This window comes from Rhinopithecus roxellana, chromosome 2 (assembly GCF_007565055.1).
Source record: "Rhinopithecus roxellana isolate Shanxi Qingling chromosome 2, ASM756505v1, whole genome shotgun sequence".
Lineage (NCBI taxonomy): Eukaryota > Metazoa > Chordata > Mammalia > Primates > Cercopithecidae > Rhinopithecus > Rhinopithecus roxellana.
Window position 1 is genome coordinate 84,807,189 of NC_044550.1, and position 21,109 is coordinate 84,828,297.

General features: G+C 38.0%; 1 protein-coding gene across 1 annotated transcript in view; it reads left to right on the forward strand.

The window, feature by feature from the left end:
• Positions 1 to 21,109, forward strand: part of ARHGAP10 (Rho GTPase activating protein 10) — a 336,548-nt gene that overhangs the window by 164,292 nt on the left and 151,147 nt on the right. Inside the window, exons 11-13 of the mRNA XM_010368443.2 lie at positions 9,595 to 9,676; positions 12,653 to 12,698; positions 16,213 to 16,278. Of these exons, the coding sequence (XP_010366745.2) occupies positions 9,595 to 9,676; positions 12,653 to 12,698; positions 16,213 to 16,278 (194 nt within the window). The remainder of the gene's footprint in view (positions 1 to 9,594; positions 9,677 to 12,652; positions 12,699 to 16,212; positions 16,279 to 21,109) is intronic.

Sequence of the window (21,109 nt, forward strand, 5' to 3'; positions counted from 1 at the left end):
TAAAACAATTTTGGCTATTGTAGATCCTTGGTGTTTCCATATAAATTTTAGAATTAATTTATTTTTACAAGAAAATGTGCGCAAACCCATAAGTCAATATTGTGAATACAGAACCTTACAGTTCATGAACTTGATTTTCTATTTATTTAGATTTGCCATTTATCCCAGTAATGTTTTACGGTTTTCAGCATAGAAGTCATGGGCATTTTTTTTTTTTGGGGGTTAAATTTTCCTAAATATTTTATGTTTCTGCATGATAATTTAAAGTGATATTTGTTTCACCTTTAATTTCCAACTGTTCGCTATTAGCATGTAGAAACATACTTGGTTTTTGTATCTTACAATATTGCTAAGTGCACTTATTAGTTCTATTAGTTCTGGCAGTTTCTTTAGGATTTTTAAATGTACACAGTGCTTTTTTTGTTTTATATGTGATAAAAACAGCATTAGGGCCAGGCATGGTGGTTGACACGTATAATCTCAGCACTTTAGGAAGCTGAGGCAGGAAGATCACTTGAGCTGAGGGTTAGAGACCAACCTGGGCAACATAATGAGATAATGAGACCCTGTCTCTTTAAAAAAAGAAAAAAATAAAATAGCCAGGTATGGTGGTGTGTGCATGTAGTCCCAGCTACTCAGGAGGCTGAGATGGGAAGACAGCTTGAGCCCAGGAGGTTCAAATCTGCAGTGATCCATAATTGTGTCACTGTACTCCAGCCTGGGCAACAGAGCGAGACCCTGTCTCAAAAAAAAGACAGCTTGATTTCTTCCTTTCCCATCTGTGTGCTTTTTAGTTTTTTACTTGTCTGCCTACACTGCCTGAGATTGCCTGTACAATGTTTGACAGAAATGGTGTTGTTGACCATCTTACCTTGTTCCTGATCTTATTAGGAAAAGTGTTCATTATTTTACTTTAAAGTGTGTCATGAGCTGAAAATTGCTTGTAGATGTCCTTTTCATTTTGAGGAAGTTTTTATTCCCAGTTTTAAGCATGAATTGGTTGGAATTTTGACAAAATGTTTCTCAGTGTCTGTTGAAATCATTAAATATGTTTCTTTAATCTTTGGATATGTATTACACTGAATTTTGTAAGTTAACCTCACATTCCTGAGATTAAACTCTACTTGGTCATGATGTACTAGCCTTTTGTACACTGCTTCATCCATTTTGCTAGTATTCGATTAAGGATTTTTACATTTATGTTAATGAGAGATATGTGGGATATGATCTTCATTTTTAGTGTCCTTGTCTGATTTTGGTACCAAATTGGTATTATTGGTATTAAGTCATATTGGTATTAAGTGTTTGAGGTAATTCACCTGTGAAGCCATCTTTGCCTAGAGTTTTCTTTGTGAGAAGTTTAAAAATTTTTAATTCATTTTATCTAGAGGATATAATGATACTCAGATTTCCTATTTTTCTTGGGTTTTGATAAATTGTGGTTTTCAAGGAATTTGTTTTCTCTAAGTTGTTGACTTTATTGGCATAAATGTCATATCAGCTTGTTGCTTTCATACCTGTAGGATTTATAATGGTAACTCTTATGCTGGGTAGGGATTTTTGTTTCATATTTTCTTGAGAGAGGTTTATAGTTTTGGTAATATTTTCCGAGAATCTGTATTATCCACTTTTTATTTTATTCATTTCTGAATTTCTTTTTTTTTTTAACTTTGCATTTAATTTGTTTTTCTTTTCATTCCCTAAGTTAGCACATATCATTAATTTTACACCTTATTTTTGAGGTGGGCATTTGAATCCATACATTTTCTAAGAACTGTTTCAGCTTGCATTCCACAAATTTTGATTTGCTTTTATTACAGTTCAGTTAAAAATAATTTATTTCGTTATGTGATTAGGCTATAGATCGAAAACATGTGATATTTAGAAGTGTTTTTTAAAAATTCCAAATGGCTGGAGATATTCCACATGTCATATTGTTGCTTTTTTTCTACTTAAGTACCCTTGGTCAGAGAAAACACAGTTTATATTCTATCAATATGTATCAAATGTTGAAAGAAATTTTTTGCATGTGTGCATATTGTCTTAATGACCTTTTTATGAAATATCTCTCTGTGCTAATAATTACCTTGAAGTCTACCTTCTGATAGTAATATAGCTACACTTGCTTCTTATATTGTTTGTACAGCATATCTTTTTTCATCCTTTTCCTTTTATCTGATTCTTTGTTTGAACTTTTTTTATGAACAGCATATAACTGAGTTCTGTTTTTAAAAATTATGTTAGCCATTGCTTTTTAATCAGAGTTTTAGTTTATATGTAATAATTATTTTATTATTATTATTTTTTAGAGATGGGGTTTTGCTATGTTGCCCAGACTGGTCTTGAACTCCTGACTTCAAGCCATCTTCCTTCCTTGGCTTCCTAAAGTGTTGCCTGTAGGCATGAGCCACTATGCCCACCTGATCCATATATAATTTTTGATATGTATGGGCTTAAATCTGCCATCTTGATTTTGATTTCTAGTTTCCATGTTTGCTTTCCTTCATTTTTTGCTGTTGCCTTTTCTATTGATTTTTACTTAGGCCTTTTAGTGTATTTTTTAGATAGTGTCTCAGAGTATAACATGCATTTAAAAATAATCATAGTATCTGCCTTCTCAAAAAAAAAAAGACCCTTAGAACAGTGGACGACTTCCAATCATCCTTTTGCTCTCTGTGCTCTTGTTATTATATATGCTAATTCTACATACACTATGAATGTGGGAACTACATAGTATTTGAACTACATATGTTATGAAGTAATTATACATGACTACTTTTACTTTATGAAACCAATAATCAGTGGTCTTTTAAAGAAATTTACTGTTTATTTACATACGGGTATAGGCTCACATATGGGTGCAACTATTTTGGCCATTTTTTTTTTTTTTTTTTGGAGACGGAGTCTTGCTTATATTTGTTCTTTCTGATTTTCTTTATTCTTTTTTGCAAAACTGGGTTTTTATTTTGTTCCATTTCTTCTAAGTTCCTTAGGCTGCCTTTAGTTTGAGCATTTCTTATGATGCAGGTCTGCTAGAGAAGACTTCTTCCCTATTTTGTCTGTGTGAAAATGTCTTTTATATTGCCTTCATTTTTGATGGATATAGAATTATTTTCATAGATTTCCCTTTATACATTTTAAAGAAGTCATTTCATTGTCTTCAGGCTTCCATTTATTTTCTGATGATAAGTTATCCATTTTTCTTACCAGTCTCTCCTCTCTCCTCTGTCATCTTTTTCTCTTGCTGCTTTCAGGATTTCTTTTTAAATAATTTTTATGATTTTTTTTTGTTTGTTTTGCCTTGCCCAGGATTCCATTGAGGTTCTTGGATGTGTAGGTTTGATATTTCTTATTACCAGGTTTAGAAAATCTTAGTCATTATCTCTTCAAATGTTTCCTCCATTTTCTGTTTATTTTTTTGGGATTCGAATTAACTTACGTTAGCGCATTAGAGCATTTGATGCTGCCCCTGGAGATTTCAGATTCTCTGTTTCAATTTTTCCCACCTGATTTCCATTTGTGTGTGTTTGGATCATTTCTATCGACCCATCTTCAAAACCATTCAGTAAGTCTCTAGGAAGTTTCAAACTTTCCCACGTCTTCCTGTCTTCTTCTGGGCCCTCCAAACTGTTTCAACCTCTGCCTAGGTTATCTTTAGAGAGAAAGAGAGAGAGGGGTGGGTTGGGGAACTGCCATACACTTTTAAACCACCAGATCTTATGAGAACTCACTCACTATCAGGAGAGCAGCACGGGGAAACCACTCCCGTAATCCAATCACCTTACAACAGATCCCTTCCTCGACATATGGGGATTACAATTCAAGAAACACTCCAGGCAGGCCATGCTATCTCTGAGTAGGACAAAGAGTACGTGGATATGAGTAGCCCCTCAGATCCACCACAGGGCGGTCTCTCAGTCCTGCTCTCAGAATTCCTCATGAGCACTTGAGATCCCACAGACAAGAGTTGGAGGGCGGGTTCAGACTCACTTTGTGTCTAGGACTCCTAGGAATTCTAAACCATCACACCAGCCTGTGTTCTACCTTTAAAATTTTGTTAAAATTCCACTGTTTTGTCTGTGATGATTTCCTGTTTGTCTTACTGCTCCACCATGGATGAAAGCAGCTGGTGTGTGTGTGTGTGTGTGTGTGTGTGTGTGTGTGTGTGTATGTCTGTGCCTATGCCTGTGTCTCTGTGTCTTTGTATTCTGTCGAGGGAATGGTTTGTCACTCTTTGGATTTTCATTCATTAGGTCTTTTTTACATCTTTGCTCTTAAATGAGTTTCTGTAAAACAATGATTTTATAGGTTCTCCATCTTGTTCTTACTGGTAAAGTGGGAATGATGTTCTCTCATAATTTTTTACATTCCAGATGGGAGCAACAGTTCTCTAATGATTAATAGCTTGAAATCACTTTCATTGGAACATATAATCTTCTGACTGTCATTGCTCATGTGCTCTGTTTGAAACTTTTTTTTTTTGGTGGACAGAAGAAAGAAGTTACATAAAGACTTGACCTTGAGTAAAACTAGGCAACATGCTTTTGTCATCTCTGAAAAAAATGCATGATTCATAGATTTATACTTTGTTTTTTTCCCAGAAACCCTATGAGAAACTGATTACATTTCTATAACTTTAAAAACTTTTTTTGGCTTCAGTAGTTTCCCCTTCTCATAATAAAATGTAGGGCAGAACTTGTTACATGCTGGTTTGGTTTTTTTCTTTTCCCTTTTCAACATTCCTCTTAGAAAAGCAATAGAATATTCCTGATTGTTACCATTATAAGTTTTGGTACCTGCTTCTTTGTTTATTCACTTAATAGCTCCTCTATTTACAATAATGTCTCCTTAGACTTGTGAATGTTTCTCTCTGCTTTTTTCTTTGTGTATTTTCCAAAATTTATAAGCTCAGTAATCTGTCACTTAAAACGCAAGGGTAAAACCTGTCTTCTACATGGTTTGATAGAGCTATAGAACATGCAGTTGAAAGAGACTTAAATAGATACAGAGTGAAATGTAGAATACAGATAATAGGCAGTTTCTTATGCTTGGGCTCAGGGTAGTGGCTGATTGGTAATAGCATGTAATTGTATTTGTATTTTTTTTGAATGAATGAATGAAAAAAAGAGGTTGTGATGCTGGTTTATGAACTTCAGTTCTTTTATTCTTAGGAATTCTTTTAAAAAGAATTTATGAATTTAAGAACTTGTTTGTTTCTTCAGATTCCAATTCCCAAACTTACGTACTACAGATAATAAGTAGGGTTTTAGATAAAGATTATCCTGGCAACTTGCCCCTTTTCACCTGGTTTATTTTTTTCCTTCACGAAATTTATACTTTTGCCTTTGTATTCATCAGGAATCAGTTCTGACTTGCTGTGTGTGATGAGTTATCCAGAGCTTAAAATGGTATCTGGAACTCAGTAGGTACTCAGATTGTAGTTTGGTTGAAATGAATTATTAGGTGAGTAAGAAAATGGCAGTGTTCTCAGATGAACCAGTATAATCCATTGCAGCAATATGGTTCCAACAACCCCCAGTCAGAACTTTCTCAGTTCTAATTCTTGCTCTAGTGGAGTCACTAATGTTATCTTAGCTTCTCCATGAAACGAATATATGATTGGTATTTTTTGCCTCCTTCCTTCCTTTCCACCCTTCTCTGTCTATCTATAAATAAATTAAAAACAACAACAACAACAACAACAACAAAAACCGCCTTGAGACAGGTTCTTGTTATTTTGCCCAGGATGGTCTCAAACTCCTGGGTTCAAGCAATCCTCCTACCTCAGCTTCCCGAAGTTTGTTTTTTATTTAAATGCAAATAATCCAATATACTTTGTAAATTTTTCTGTTCTTTACTATTCTGAGATTTCACCGTATTTCCTTTACATCCATTAAATTTTATTAATAAAATATGTCCTTTGTTTCCAAAACTACAGAATTTTTATATTTTGGTTTAACAGTGTGATGCGATTGATTCTGCAGTTTGAAATGTGTCCAATGTTTCTCAAAGTCTCATTCTTTCTTAGTGATGTCCTAGCAATTGATTATTAGAAAAGAAAAACTTGAGAAATTCGAAATGGTTGAAACATGTTCTAGCACACGTTTTATTTTTCCAACACTAATGCTTTAGAGGCAGGGAATCAGTAAATAGAAAATGAATATGAGCAGTCTTTGTGAGAGGATGGGAACCCAGCCTTACTTAATACTGGTGGCTGATCCCTTTAATGTAAAAGTAATGCGTTGCAAGTGTGAAGTGTTCTGAAGAATGTATAGTGTGATGAGTTAATTCTCAGTAGTAGAACTGTTTTGAGTTATTGTTACATTATTTGCCAAAATATAAACAAGGAAATTCTTTCCTTGTGGATGATCCATTTCTACTTAATCTCTTATCTTTCAACGAATTTGTTCTCTTCTGGCTTCTGCAAAGGGCTGTGTGGCTCAAGTTTGAGTCATTGTGCTTGGAGGCAAGACATATAATAATACTTTACTTTTTATGCTTCTTTGGATTTTTATCCAGAAATAATATGGCTGTTTGATCTGAAGCCTGATAATTGGTTTTTCCCTTACTTCAGTATTGATACTTCTAGTCATAACGCTTTAAGCCCTTCATCATTCAACAGTTATTTCTGTGTTTTAGGTTACTAGAATCAGTCATTCTTCTTTCTGTCCAGCATCTCTATTTGCTGCTCTATGTGTCACTGGTGAAGAATATACATCCATCTATCTTGAGTTTATATTATTTTTCCTCCACATATGAGCATCAGTGGAAAACTTTAGGGGAAAACAAAAAGGAACTAGAGAGGACAAAGAATTTTCTGAGACTCATGGTCTGACTTTGAGAGTGTATCAGGTCCTTACTTGCTACATTGGTTCATGGTTTTCACTGATTTCCTTTCCTAGTTATTGATGGTATATTGTAGTTGACCTGTCTTCTATTTGTTATTCTTGGAGCAACAGCTTTCATACTTATCATTTTGTTGCCCATGGCATGTAGAAGCACTTCCGGAATATTTCCTGAGCCCATTCATTGTTTCTTTTTTCATTTTTGCCATTCTGTATCCTTTTAGTCCTTTAATATTTTTTTTACAGTCAAGTCTTGCCTATCTTCAGTCCATTCTCCACCCAGCAACCAGACTGTTCATGTACAATTTTAACCTGATCTGGCTATTCCCCTACTAAAAACCTTTAGTGGCACTTAGGATAAATTAAATCCTTAGCATAGTGTATTAGTTCATTCTCACACTGCTACAAGAACTGCCTGAGATTGGGCATTTTATAAAGAAAAGACGTTTAGGCCAGGTGTGGTGGCTCAATCCTGTAATCCCAGCACTTTAGGAGGCCTAGGCAGGCCGATCACCTTGTCATGAGTGACCTGGTCAGGAGTTTGAGACCAGCCTGGCCAACATGGAGAAATGCGTCTCTACTAAAAATAGAAAAACTAGCTGGGCGTAGTGGCTGGGCACCTGTAATCCCAGTTACTCAGACACTGAGGTAGGAGAATTGCTTGAACCTGGGAGGCGGAGGTTGCAGTAAGCCAAGATTGCACCGCTGTACTCCAGTCTGGGAGACAGAGCGAAACTCCATCTCAAAAATAAAGAAGGGAAGGGGAAGGGAGGTTTAATTGACTTAGTTTTGCAGGGTGTACAGAAACAGGAGGCATGGGTGGGGAGGCCTCAGGAAACTTACAATCATGGCAGAAGGCAAAGGGGAAGCCAGCCTGTCTTACGTGGCCAGATCAGGAGGAAGTGGGGTGGCGGGGAGTTGGGGGTGCTATATACTTTCCAACAGCCAGATCTTGTGAGAACTCTATCATGAAAACAAGAAGGGGGAAGTCTACTCCTATGATCCTGTCACCTCCCACCAGGCCCCTGTTCCAACTTTGGGAATTGCAAATGCTACATGAGATTTGGGTGGGGACACAGAGCCAAAGCATCCCACATGGCCAGGGAGGCCCTGTGTGGCTGGACTCCAGCCTGCCTCCGCAGCTTTCTCTTGTGCCAGTCTCCAGCAGGCTCATGGCGCCAGTGAGGAGGCTGGTCTTAACTCCTCCAGAGTGTGCTTTTGGTCTCCTATGCCACCCTCTCGGCTTAGAGGACAACTCTGCATTCAAAAAAAACTTTTCTGAGAGAGAACTTTTTAAAGAGTAGTTTTCAGTTCACAGTCAAACGAGGAAGATAGAGATTTTCCTTATTCCCTCCGACTCCCACGCATGCATAGCCTTCCCCATTATCAACACCCCCACCAGAATGCTGCATTTGTTAGAATTGAGGAATCTGCCTTGACATACCATAATCACCCAAAATTCATAGTTTACATTAGGGCTCACTCTTGGGTTGTACATTCTGTGGGTTTGGCCAAATGTATACTGAATGTATCCACCATTCTAGTATCATACAGAAGATTTCACTGACCTAAAAAGCTTGTACTCCACCTGTCCATCCCTTTCCCTCCAGTCCCTGGCAACCAGTGATCTTTTCACTGTTTCTGTAGTTTGACCTTTTCCAGAGTGTCATCTACTTGAATCACAAAGTATGTAGACTTTTCAGATAGGCTTCTTTCACTGACTAGCATACATTTAAGCTCTCTCCATGTTTTTTCATGGCTCAGTAGCTCATTTCTTTTTAGCACTGAGTGATACTCCATCGTCAGCATGTACTACAGTTTTATTCATTCACCTAGTGAGGACATCTTGGCTCCTTCAAAGTTTTGGCAGTTGTGAGTCAAACAAAATTTGGTAGTTGTGAATAAACATCCATGTGCAGGTTCTTGTGTAGACATAGTTTTCAACTCCTTTAGGTAACTACCAAGGAATGTGACTGCTCTGTCCTACGGTAAGAGTATTTTTACTTTTGTAAGAAACAACCAGACTTTGAAAGTGTACCATTTTGCATTGCCACCAGCAGTGAATAAGAGTGCCTATTACTCCACATCTTCTTTAACATTTGGTGGTGTCAGTGTTTTGGATTTTGGCTATTCTGATGAGTGTGTTGTATTTCATTTTGATTTGCCTTTCCTTGATGACATCTGATAGCGTGCATCTTTTCTTAGCACTCCTCTGCCATTTGTATATTCATATGTATATCCCTTGTGACCCAATAATTCCATTTCTTGATATATACCCAAAAGAATTGAAAGCAGGGGCCTAAACAGATATTTGTACATCCATGTTCATAGCAGCACTGTTCGCAGCCGGCAAAAGGTGGAAGGAACCCAAGTGTCTCCGGATGTTGTGAATGGATAAGAAAAATGTGGTATATACACATACAATGGAATATTAGGCTTTTATTTAGCAGTTGAAAGTTACTCTTCAATGGGTACAGAGTTTTAGTTTTGCAAGATGAAAAAAGTTCTGTTAATGCATGGTGGTGATGGTTATGTAACATTGGGAACATATGTAATGCCACTGAACTCTACACTTAAAAATGGTTAAGATGATAAACTTTAGGTTACATGTATTTTACCACAGTTAAAAGTAAAAAATAAAAATAAAAAATAAAGAAATGAAAACAAAAACTTACCATACTTAAATCTCAGGAAAAACTTGCCTTTTAGTGGCCAAGGGGTAACCTGATCTGTTACTGGTGTCTTTCAGGCCTGGCGTTTCCTTGACCATGCAGGCATTTTCCGAAGAGGAAAGGAAGCAGTGGTTGGAAGCTCTGGGTGGAAAGGAAGCTGTAAGAATAATCAATGGTTGAGTTTTATTTCAAAGCCTTTAGAGTTGACTTGCATTCATTTTAGTGTTATTTTTGTGTAGTATTTGAGAAAAGTTCCCTGCTGAAACAGGTATTCCAAAAATCATCTTGGAAGCATTCAACATTCTAGTAACTTGGCTTGGGCAAGCAGCAGTACATATAAGACTGGCGTATCATTAGTTTTTATTTCTGTATTTTCTTGACTTGCTACTCTGATTTGCTTTGCTTGAGGAAGTCATCTAAATTCTCAGTTTTGTCTTTCCTACTTGACAGTACTTTGGGTGATGAACACAATAAATGTCTGCAATGCATTTTGATCTCAGTGGAGACGGAACAGGAAATGTGAGACCAGGCAATATTATAAGTGACTGCTGTAATTATTTTGCTTTGATATAACAATTTAAACTTTCATCTAGTGGTTTACAGAATACAGTATTATGTAGCCTTAGTGAATGGGCCTCTGTATTCAGAGCGCTTTGAGGAATAAATTGAAGGTAGTGGTATAGATCCAGAGGCACCAGGATTCAGTCTGTTGGCCACTATTGAAGCACTACTTTCATTTTGGTGGACTAGTGGCTTTTGAGAGTTGAGAATTTGGCACATGATGTATTGGGGATTTAGTGAGGATAATGATAGAAAACACCACAGAACCAATTTAAATAAACTCGACTTAAAGTATTATGTATGACTCTAAATAAATTGCCATTGCAGGTACCAGGCAGGCTTATCTGGAAAGCATTTGCCAGTTCAGCAGTGTTGAGGACAAAAAAACCAGAAAGAACATGGTTTGAAAGTAGAGGAGGTATCATCTACAGCAGAAACAGATTCAGAATAGAGCTTATGAAATGGGCAGAAGCTAATGTTATCTCGTGGTAACAGCGCATGGGTGGGTGTATAGGAAACGAGAGCAAGGAGGCTGATCAGCAATGTGTGTGGCAATCTTGAAGTACTTGGAAAATGAAAACCCAAATTAACATAGTATAAAAATTGATTCTATATTGGGGAATGTATCACTCTTACACCAAAAAAAAAAAAAAAAAAAAAAAAGTGGTCAGATTTGGGTGTCTTCTTACCATATTTGGGATGCATTTAGCCTCTGTAGTTTTAGTTCGATTGATTGATTGATGGAATCTCGCTCTGTTGCCCAGTCTGGAGTGCAGTGGCATGACCTTGGCTCAGTGTAACCTTTGCCTCCTGGGTTCAAGCGATTCTCCTGCTTCAGTCTCCCAAGTAGCTGGGATTACAGGCGTGTACCACCATGCCCAGCTAATTTTTGTAACTTTTAGTAGAGACGGGATTTCACCATGTTGGCCAGGCTGTTCTTGAACTCCTGACCTCAAATGATCCACCCACCTTGGCCTCCCAAAGTGTTGGGATTACAGGTGTGAGCCACCACACCCGGCCTTATTTCTGTTTATTCTTAATTTGTTGTTGAAATTTTTAGCTGTGAATCAAGAGTATTTCCAGTGTTTATGGTTACTGAGACTGCAAAACAGGTTATACTCATCTTCTTTAGTAAAGACAGCACACTCACTAGAATGTATCTCTGCAGAGATGCAGGAAGTATGTTGGATTTGCACCATTAAAATACAGAAAAATAGTGGTACTTTGGAAAGTGAGTTTGCATAGCAGAAAGACTAAGTCATTGAGAAATGAGACTGTTGCCAATGTCAGCTTAACCTTGAAGACGTATATAACCTCTCTTTTAGTCAGGAGCCAAGTGATTAACTCAGAGATACACAAACAAAGGCAAGTCTGCAGAAGAACAGTATTCAGCTATGTATTTATATGGCGACACTGAAGGGACTGCATATTTTTGTTGGGTGTTGTAAGCCTTGCAAATAATTTGCCAGCCTTACAGTTCTTAAAAGTTGCCTAGAATTATCATCATGCTATTTCTGTTGTAGTTACCTAAATTATGGGCAGGAGTTATCTCTTTAGGTAAATACTGATTTTTAGAAATAGTGGTGAAAACATGAGCTCCATCTTAATGGTTAGAATACAGCAGTTTCTTTATCACTCTATAGCTATACAGCTGAATATTTCAAGTATACACAAACTTTCAATAAGTCCCTTAAGGACCCTGCCCCCTTTATCTTATTTTTGCTTATTTAGTATTCCTCAGGGAGGGAAAAGTGGTCTCAGAGATGTTCCTTTTTGTTATTTATCTTTGCATCTGAGCATATGATAGTGTGTTATTAACTGAGAAAACACAGCGCACTGTCTGCCTGAAGTTAGTATTGGATCCCACATATTTAGAGCTCACTCCCACAAGACTGCTCGACTTCAGATGCCCATCACAAGTCTGGACCCTCCCATACTTCTGACTAACTGTCTATAAATTGAGGGTTCCCATGAACCCTTCATCAGTTTAATAATTTGCCAGATTAGCTCCCAGAACTCGGAGAAATACTTTACTTATATTTAGTAGATATTATAAAAGTTACAACTCTGGAATGGCCCAGTGGAAGAGATGCGTAGGACAAAGTCTGAAGTGAGGCTGAGGTGGGTGCACCAACCTCCCAGCACTTCTCATGTTCACCAACGCGGAAGCTTATCAGAGCTCATTGTTGTTTCAGAACCCAGTCGCCAGCTCACTCCCGAAGAGATTGGTGGGTAGGGCTGAAAGAAATATCACTGGGTCTTTGTGGTATTCAGCCCCATCCTGAGATGGACTATCCAGGGCCTCTATCAGAAGTCACCTCATTATCATAAACTCACCTGTGACCGAAAGGATCTTGTTATGAATAACAAAAGACATTCTTACTACTCAGGAAATTCCAAGAGTTTAGAAGCTCTGTGTCAGGTGGGGTTGAAGACCAATTTCTTATTGTCACATTAACCAATATCAAGCTTATGAAAATGTGTTTTTTTTTTTTTGTATGGTCCTCAGTGTGCCTACTTGAATAATTTTTGCTGATTTAAAAAATACTGTTTTTCTATTCTCTCTTTTATTAGCTGTCCCATAGTTTTAATACAGCCGTCATCCCAAGACCAGAAGGAAGTAAGTGCTCATTTATAAAAATGATTGTATCATCCTTTTCCGTCTATTACTTTGTGTACATTATGGATGTCAAGCTGTTGCTGGGAGCTTACTTCTCTGTACCCTCTATTATATAGAGGGGTATTACATGTGATAGTCCTATATTGCATATATTCTGTTTTACTCAACAGGGACCTCCTCAACATTTCTTGGACTACTGTAGCCCTTGTTGATCTTTCCCATCTGTGGGCTTTTCTTTTCTTTTTTTGATACAAAGTCTTGCTTTGTCACCCAGGCTGCAGTGCAGTGGCATGATCTTTGATCCTTGCAGCTTCAACCTCCTGGGCTCAAGCGATCCTCCCACTTCAGTCTCCTGAGTTGCTGGGACTACAGGCGTGTACCACCATACCCGACCAATTTTTTTAATTTTTAAATTGTTTTGTTGAGGCGGGATCTTGCTATGTTGTCCAGGCTGGTCTCAAACTCCTGGCATCAAGTGATCCTCCTACCTCTTCCTTCCAAAGTGCTGAGATTATAGGGTGAGTCACCTTGCCTGGCCTATGAGTGTTTCTCTTTAAAAAAAAAAAAACAAAAAAAACAAAAAACTTTCTCTACATTTCACTTTTATGTTTATTCACTTTGATTGTTATGTAACAATCATATAAGAGTTTCAAGTATGCAACCTTGAACTTCCTGTCTGAGTTGTTAACTCCTGTGGGTAGGAGCTGTTTATAACCAGGCCCTCTTTCCTACCCTTGATATGCTTTATCTTTATGGTGTTGGTCTACAGGCTATGCAGATAGTTTATCAGTGCACCTTGGACAATAGCAACAACAACTAAATATATTCAAATATTCGAGGACAACGATCTACACATGCCACTCACTGTCTGTACTTGAAGAAAATGAAACATGCCCGCTCTGTACCCTTGATTTTTTTTTTTTTAAACTGACATAAAAATGTGATCAGATCTGCTGGGTTCCTGATGAATTTACTTTTGACATATTTGGAGAAATTAAGCTACATCTATCAAATGTCCACAGGTTGTAAACACTGTGATTATGTAACATAGGATTCCAATATAATTGTGATCACTTGAGCCAGTGTTTGAATAAAAGACAACTCTTGTACCCTGGCACTGGCGACTGACAGGATGCCACGAGGAGCACATCCCCTGAGGCACCTTCTTACCCCTCTTCCTTCTTCCCTTCTCCTTCTCTCCTTTGTTCTTTTCTTCTTCTGACACTTTTCTTCCTTCCTCCCTCTTCCTCCTCCCTTTTCTTTCCTTTCCTTCATTCCCTCCTGTCCCCTTTCTCTTTCCTTCTTTTCTCTTTTCTCCCTTCTTATTACAGAGACGTTAAAACATATCTTTTTAAGAAAACATAGTTTTGTAAGCAGAAATAAATACTCCATTTTATAAAGATTTGTGAATAGTGGATTCTTGAGCAGAAAACCACTGCCCAATTCATTAAAATTCTTTTCAAGCTTAGCATTATGGGTTATGTATGAAGTTTATATTCATGGATTGTTCTTGTAACCCTTCTGAGAGCCAAGGATTAATGTTACTGTTCTCTAGGTTCTAAACGCAGTGGCTAAGGGTACTTTTCTTAATTTTTTTTTTCTTTTTTTGGAGACGGAGTCTCGCTCTGTCGTCCAGGCTGGAGTGCAGTGGCACGATCTCGGCTCACTGCAAGCTCCGCCTCCAAGGTTCACGCCATTCTCCTGCCTCAGCCTCCAGAGTAGCTGGGACTACAGGCGCCCCCCACCACACCCGGCTAATTTATTGTATTTTTAGTAGAGATCGGATTTCACCGTGTCAGCCAGGATGGTCTGTATCTCCTGACTTCGTGATCCGCCTGCATCGGCCTCCCAAAATACTGTGATTTACGGGCATGAGCCACTGCGCCCGGCCTCTTAACTTAATTTTTGAAACAAGAATTGTCATTCATTAGGATATACAGATATGCCAGCCTAATCATAGATAAGCATCTATATTAGAAAAAGTATAAAAATTACATTTCCAAAATAGTCTGTTCTGCCATATGAATCATGTTTGAAATTTATTATGAAAATAATAAAATATTATTTAAAAAACTTGGAGCATGGTGTAAAATATCAAAATTTTAATTCAAACTCATTGCCCAAATATTTTTAAAAAGCTTTTCTTAAAATTTTTCCTCCTAGGTTTTTTTTTTTTTTTAAAAAGGATTGTGTTCTTAGATTCTCAAGTAATTTAAGAACATTCATTCATATATGTGTGTGTATATATATATATATATACACACACACACACATATATATATATAGTTTTCTTTAACTAAGCTGCTGTTGGAATTTTTGGCAAAATATGTCTTAACTGTGTCTAGATAGCTTCCCTTAGAGATTTATTATCACTTTTTTTTTTGACTTTTAAAATGAATTATATTTATTTATTTTAAAATTATTTTACATTACAAATTTATATATTATTGGTAAATAGATATCCTGATATTCCAGCAAGTGCTCTAAATATATAAAATTCCTTCCAGGCACGGTGGCTAACACCTGTAATCCCAGCACTTTGGGAGGCCAAGGTGGTCGGATCACCTGAGGTCGGGAGTTCAAGACCAGCCTGGCCAACATGGTGGAACCTCATCTCTACTAGAAATACAAAAAATTAGCTGGGCATGGTGGTGGGCACCTGTAATCACAGCTACTTAGGAGGCTGAGGTGGAAGAATTGCTTGAATTGCTTGAACCCGGGAGGTGGAGGTTGCAGTGAGCCGAGATTGTGCCACAGCACTCTAGCTTGGGTGACAAAGTGAGACTCCATCTCAAAAGATAGAGAGAGAGAGAGGGAAAAAAAGAGAAGAGAGAGAGAGAGGGAAAAAAAGATAGAGAGAGAGATAGAGGGGAAAAAGAATAAGAGAGAGAGAGAGGGAAAAAAAGATAGTAGAGAGAGAGAGGAAAAATAGATATAGAGAGAGATGATTTAAAAAAGAGATAGATATATAGAGAGATATTTAAAAAATATATATATATATATATATTTAAAAAATATATATATATATATATTTAAAAAAATATATATATATATATATATTTAAAAATATATATATATACACACACATAGCTTTAAACTTTTTTTTTTTTTTTGGAGACAGTGTGTTGCTCTGTCACCCAGTGCAGTGGCATGATCATGACTCACTGCAGCCTCTACCTGCTGGGCTGAAGCTATCCTCCTCCTTCAGCCTCCTGAACAGCTGGGACTACAGGCACCCATCATTAAACTTGACTAATTTAAAAACATCTTTAGTAGGGGTGGGGCCTAGCCATGTTCCCCAGGCAAATCAGGTACTCCCAGGCTCAAGTGATCATTCTCCCTTGGCCTCCCAAGGTGGTGGGATTACGAGTGTGAGCCCCTGTGCCCATCTGCCTTTAGCTTTTTAATAGTAATCTAAAAATTAGTTTGGATTTAAATTTTTTTTTCCTATTTTTAAAAGGAAGAGAAATGTGATAATAATTGTACACTTAATGTTTTAAACTGTTTCTTGTAGGTGCACAGTTGGATAAGTTGGGGTTCACAATTATCAGAAAATGCATCAGTGCTGTTGAAACACGAGGTAATATGAATCATTTCATTCATGAGCAGCTATAGGTATGTAAAATCTAAAAGTCATTAAAATCCTTCTTGCGTTTAAGTGTTACAAAATGAAATGTGCTAACACAAAATGCTCATTCTGAGTACCAGAAGGGTCAGTTATTCATTTACTATGACAATGAGGGATTTTCCTTTTTATTTACATATTTCTTTCCTATATTAAAACATGAGGTCTGTGTTGAAATGAGAAGTGTCTTAGTCTGTTAGATCTGCCATAGCAAGATAGTACAAATTGGGTGGCTTAAAGAATAGACATTTATTTTCTCATGGTTCTGAAGGCTGCAAGTTCAAGATCAAGGTGTCAAATTTAAGGTTTCTTCTGAGGCCTCCCCTCTTGGCTTGCAGGTGGCGACCTTCCCGCTGTGTCCTTAGATAGCCTTTTTTTCTGTGCACCCATGTCCCTGGTGTCTCTTTTACATGTCGAAGTTTCTTCTTCTTATAAGGGCCTATTAGATTAGGGCCCACCCTACAGGCTGCCTTTTAACTAACATCTTTAAAGCTCCCATCTCTAAACACAGTCCCATTCTGAGAAACTGGTGGTTAGGGCTTCAACGTAAGAATTTTAGGGGGATACAGTTCAGCCCATAAGAATCCTTAGAAGACTCAGCAGTGATGTACAACTCATCCTAATCACTTTTTGTTGAAGCACTCTGAAGATACTCTCCACCCTCCATTGTTGTGTGGGTCCCTGTTTAAAACAATCACCTTGCCAGATGTGGTGGCTCACGCCTGTAATCCCAGCACTTTGGGAGGTTGAGGTGGGCAGATCACCTGAGGCTGTGAGTTGGAGACCACCCTGGCGAACATGGTGAAACCCCATCTCTACTAAAAATACAAAAATTAGCTGGGCGTGGTGCACATACCTGTAATCCCGGCTACTTGGGAGGCTGAGGCAGGAGAATTGGTTGAACCTGGGAGACAGAGGTTGCAGTGAGCCGAAATCGAGGCTGGAACCTGGGTCATAGAGCGAGATTCCATCTCAAAAAAAAAAAAAAAAAAAAAAAAAATCTGCTTTATTGAGGTATAATTTGCAGACAGTAAAATTCACTGATTTTAATTGTACAAATGGAAGAGTTTTGAAAACATACACAGTTGTGATACTATTACATACATAGAAAATTTGTTTCCCTCACTGAGTTCTTTTCAGGCCCCTGCCTCCCTCCTTTCCTGTATTTGCTGCGTTGCTTTTTTCTTTTATTTTTTTTAAGACAGGGTCTCACTGTGTCACCCAGGCTGGAGTGTAGTAGTGCAGTCATAGCTCACTGCAGCCTCAAATTCCTGGGCTCAAGCAGTCCTCCTGCCGCCTGGGCCTCCCAAAGTGCTGGAATTACAGACATGAGCCACCATACCTGTCCCTGAGCTACTTTTTATCACGCATGTTCTGTGCCCCCCCTTGTTTTTTTTTTTTAAACATTTTCAGCATTTTTGTATAAATGGAATCATGCAGTTTATAGTCTTTTACTCTGGCTTTGTGTGTGTAATGCTTTTGAGATTCATCAATTGGGTGGATACTTAGCTCTATAAATTTCTGTTTATTGCCTGGTAATATTCCATTATATGGATATACCACAATTTGTTTATCCATTCACCTATTGATAAATATTTGGGTTGTTTTTCCAGTTTAAATTTAAGGAAAGCTAACTGCTCCACTGACCAATAGCCCAAAACTTTTTTTTTTTAAAGTCTCTAAGCAAAAATTGGGCCCTTTTGCTATGCAGCTATTCCAGCAGACTTTAGAGAAATGAAATAGTAAACATTGCAAAACAGGCTTTTTCTGGAGGTTGACATTCTCTTTGTTTAGAGATCTAGTGAAGTATGTATAAATGGAATATTTAATTCACTCTCATATATTCTATATTACAGTCTGACTTTGGATGCCTTAGTGGGTGAGGTACTGCCTTCACATTCTCTCTCCAAACAAGGTCTTTGTTACAAAGACAGAACTGCCACCTGTGAAATTAGTGTGTCGGATAATGGCAGAGTAGGACCTGTTCTATGATTTGGGGATTTGCTTATCAATAACAACAACCCATGCCACAGAAAGCCATTCTTCCCACATTCTCTTACAGTGGCAATTCACACTGACAGGTTTTCATTCATTTCAGTCTGCACTGAAGTTGAGCTGGCAAATTTGTTTCTTATCCTGGTACCTCGAAAGAATTTCAGGAAAAAAAAAAAAAAAACCCCTGCAATTTCAGTATCTTTCTCTTAATACTCATGTTTCTTTTTTTCTGAGTTTCTTAAGTAGAACTTTGTGTCATTTGCATGCTTATTAATTTGGATAAATTCTTTCCCAAAAGGGCATGTTTTATACATACTTATTTCTGCCTGAATAGATGCAGATCTATCTAGAAGGCTTTCTGATTGGTATGTGTGGTTTCATGGAGTGTTATGTACATTGAATGGCATAAATATATATTGGAATCTGGATGTATTGAATGTTTTTATAAGTATAGATGTTGAATAGGTCTACACATTTTATGTTAGCTTTTCTCATTGAAAAATAAGAGACAAAAAGCATATATTTTTCTTTTTGAATATTTTTCCCCCCAAAGGTCTTCCATTACTGAAACTTTTGCTTTCAGTGGAGTAATAGACTAAAAATAAGAGTTTAAAAGAATCGACAGTCAGAACCTATTATTGAAAATGATGAGGACAGCTTGGTGCCACTGGCTGACACCTGTAATCCCAGCACTTTGGGAGGTTGAGGTGGGAGGATTGCTTGAGCCCAAGAGTTCAAGACCAGTCTGGGCAGCATAGCATGACCCTGTCTCTGTAAAAAGTTTTAAAAATTAGCTGAGGGTTATACTGTGTGCTTGTGGTGACAGCTAATCAGGAGGCTGAGGTGGGAGGGTCACTTGATCCCAGGAATCGAGGCCACAGTGAGCTTGAAAAACAGGTAAAGAGACAGAAATAGTTGGTAAATAGCATTAACAACTACTGGACACTTCTTGAGTCTACATGACTAATGACCAGAAGCATTTAATGAGATCTAATTGAAGAATTACTTCTAATCACTGTTTTCATGTTCTAGATGTGATTATCTAAAAACTAGTATTTCATATGGTTTGGTTAAAGCCATTAGCCTTTTTCTTACTGTTTCATCTCGTGTCTTCCTGTTTTTGATCTGACTGCTTAGAACATATTTATTGGAACATAAACATAAACCCAAAGACTACTGTGACAATACTTACTATTTAAATGGAATTTTTCTTAAGCCATCTATTCTGTTTGTGTGTATAACTTATGAAATGTTCCATATTTTTCTCCTGTAACTTTGTCCCATGGATTGCACCAACCAGAAAAAGTTTTTAGCTTTGAACACGAAGTAATTTTTCTCTAATTGTTTTTGTGGCCAAAAGTTTATTTGCCTTGGCTCAAGATAAACTGGAGATCTGGCAGTGCCCAGATTATTCACAGGACAGATACTCAGGAAGCCTGAACGTCATAAATTGGATTCACAGGAGCAATTTCTGTGGCTCTGTAGCAGAAACTTCAGTGAATGGTAATGATATGGGATCCATTGCTGATGTTGCAAAAGGAAGTGATTCCAATGTCCACATCCAGGAAAATTTCTACATGGTATAGCTGCAGGGGCTTATCTAGAGGGTAAAGGCACAGTGTGCTGGCTGAGAGGAGCTCTTCTTTTCTCAAACCTAGAGCCTGGAAGCCAAGTTCTGAAGACAGTGGAATTGCCCCTTGTTAGTATAATTAACAGATTGTTAGCAAACACCTAGATCCCATTCTTTGCTTGCCCCCACATCTGCCTCCCAGTAATGGTGGCCAGAGGTGAACTGAGGGGAGCCAGGATACAGATGATGTGTTTGAATCTCTCAGCATATTCTCTGTGATTCTTTTTTTGTTTGTTTGTTTTTTTTTTGAGACGGAGTCTCGCTCTGTCGCCCGGGCTGGAGTGCAGTGGCCGGATCTCAGCTCACTGCAAGCTCTGCCTCCCGGGTTTACGCCATCCTCCTGCCTCAGGCTCCCGAGTAGCTGGGACTACAGGCGCCCGCCACCTCACCCGGCTAGTTTTTTGTATTTTTTAGTAGAGGCGGGGTTTCACCGTGTTAGCCAGGATGGTCTCCATCTCCTGACCCGTCTCGGCCTCCCAAAGTGCTGGGATTACAGGCTCGAGCCACCGCGCCCGGCTTTCTCTGTGATTCTTTTAGAAATGTCCACAACAAACATGCCTCCGGTCATCAAAAATGATACATTGTTTGTTCCTGTGTCACCATCCAAGATCATATGCACTTGGAACATCAGCATCCTTTGATTCAGGTGTAGAATAGCTCTCAGCTGGGGCTTTACTTCCTTTATTTGGAAACTGCCTTCCCCAGCTGGTAATTGGGCCTGCTGGCATTCTTCAGAGTGACCACAGAGCAGAAGAGGCACAATGAACCTTCCCCATCAGATTCCTTGAAAATTGAGCTGATATATTGAACTCAGCAGACAGATTCACAATTTAGAGACATGGGTTTTTCAAGATATGTAAACAGACAACACATGTACTTCTCTAAATTGTTCTGTCATGGCCACTTGTCTCCTCCACTAGGTTCTCCCGTGTCCTCCAGCTGCTTCCACTGCTCTATTGTGAAGTGAGCTTCACTTACAAGAGGCTTACATACAGAGGGTCCCTTCCCACCTTGTTTACATTCTAATCCTCATTAATTCAATCAGATATTGATTTAATTCTGCCATAAATTAGTTTTTTTCTGAAGCCATAGACAAATTACCATAAACAAAGGAGATCATTTTAACTTGAGAGTTTCAAAAAGTAATATGGACAAAATATT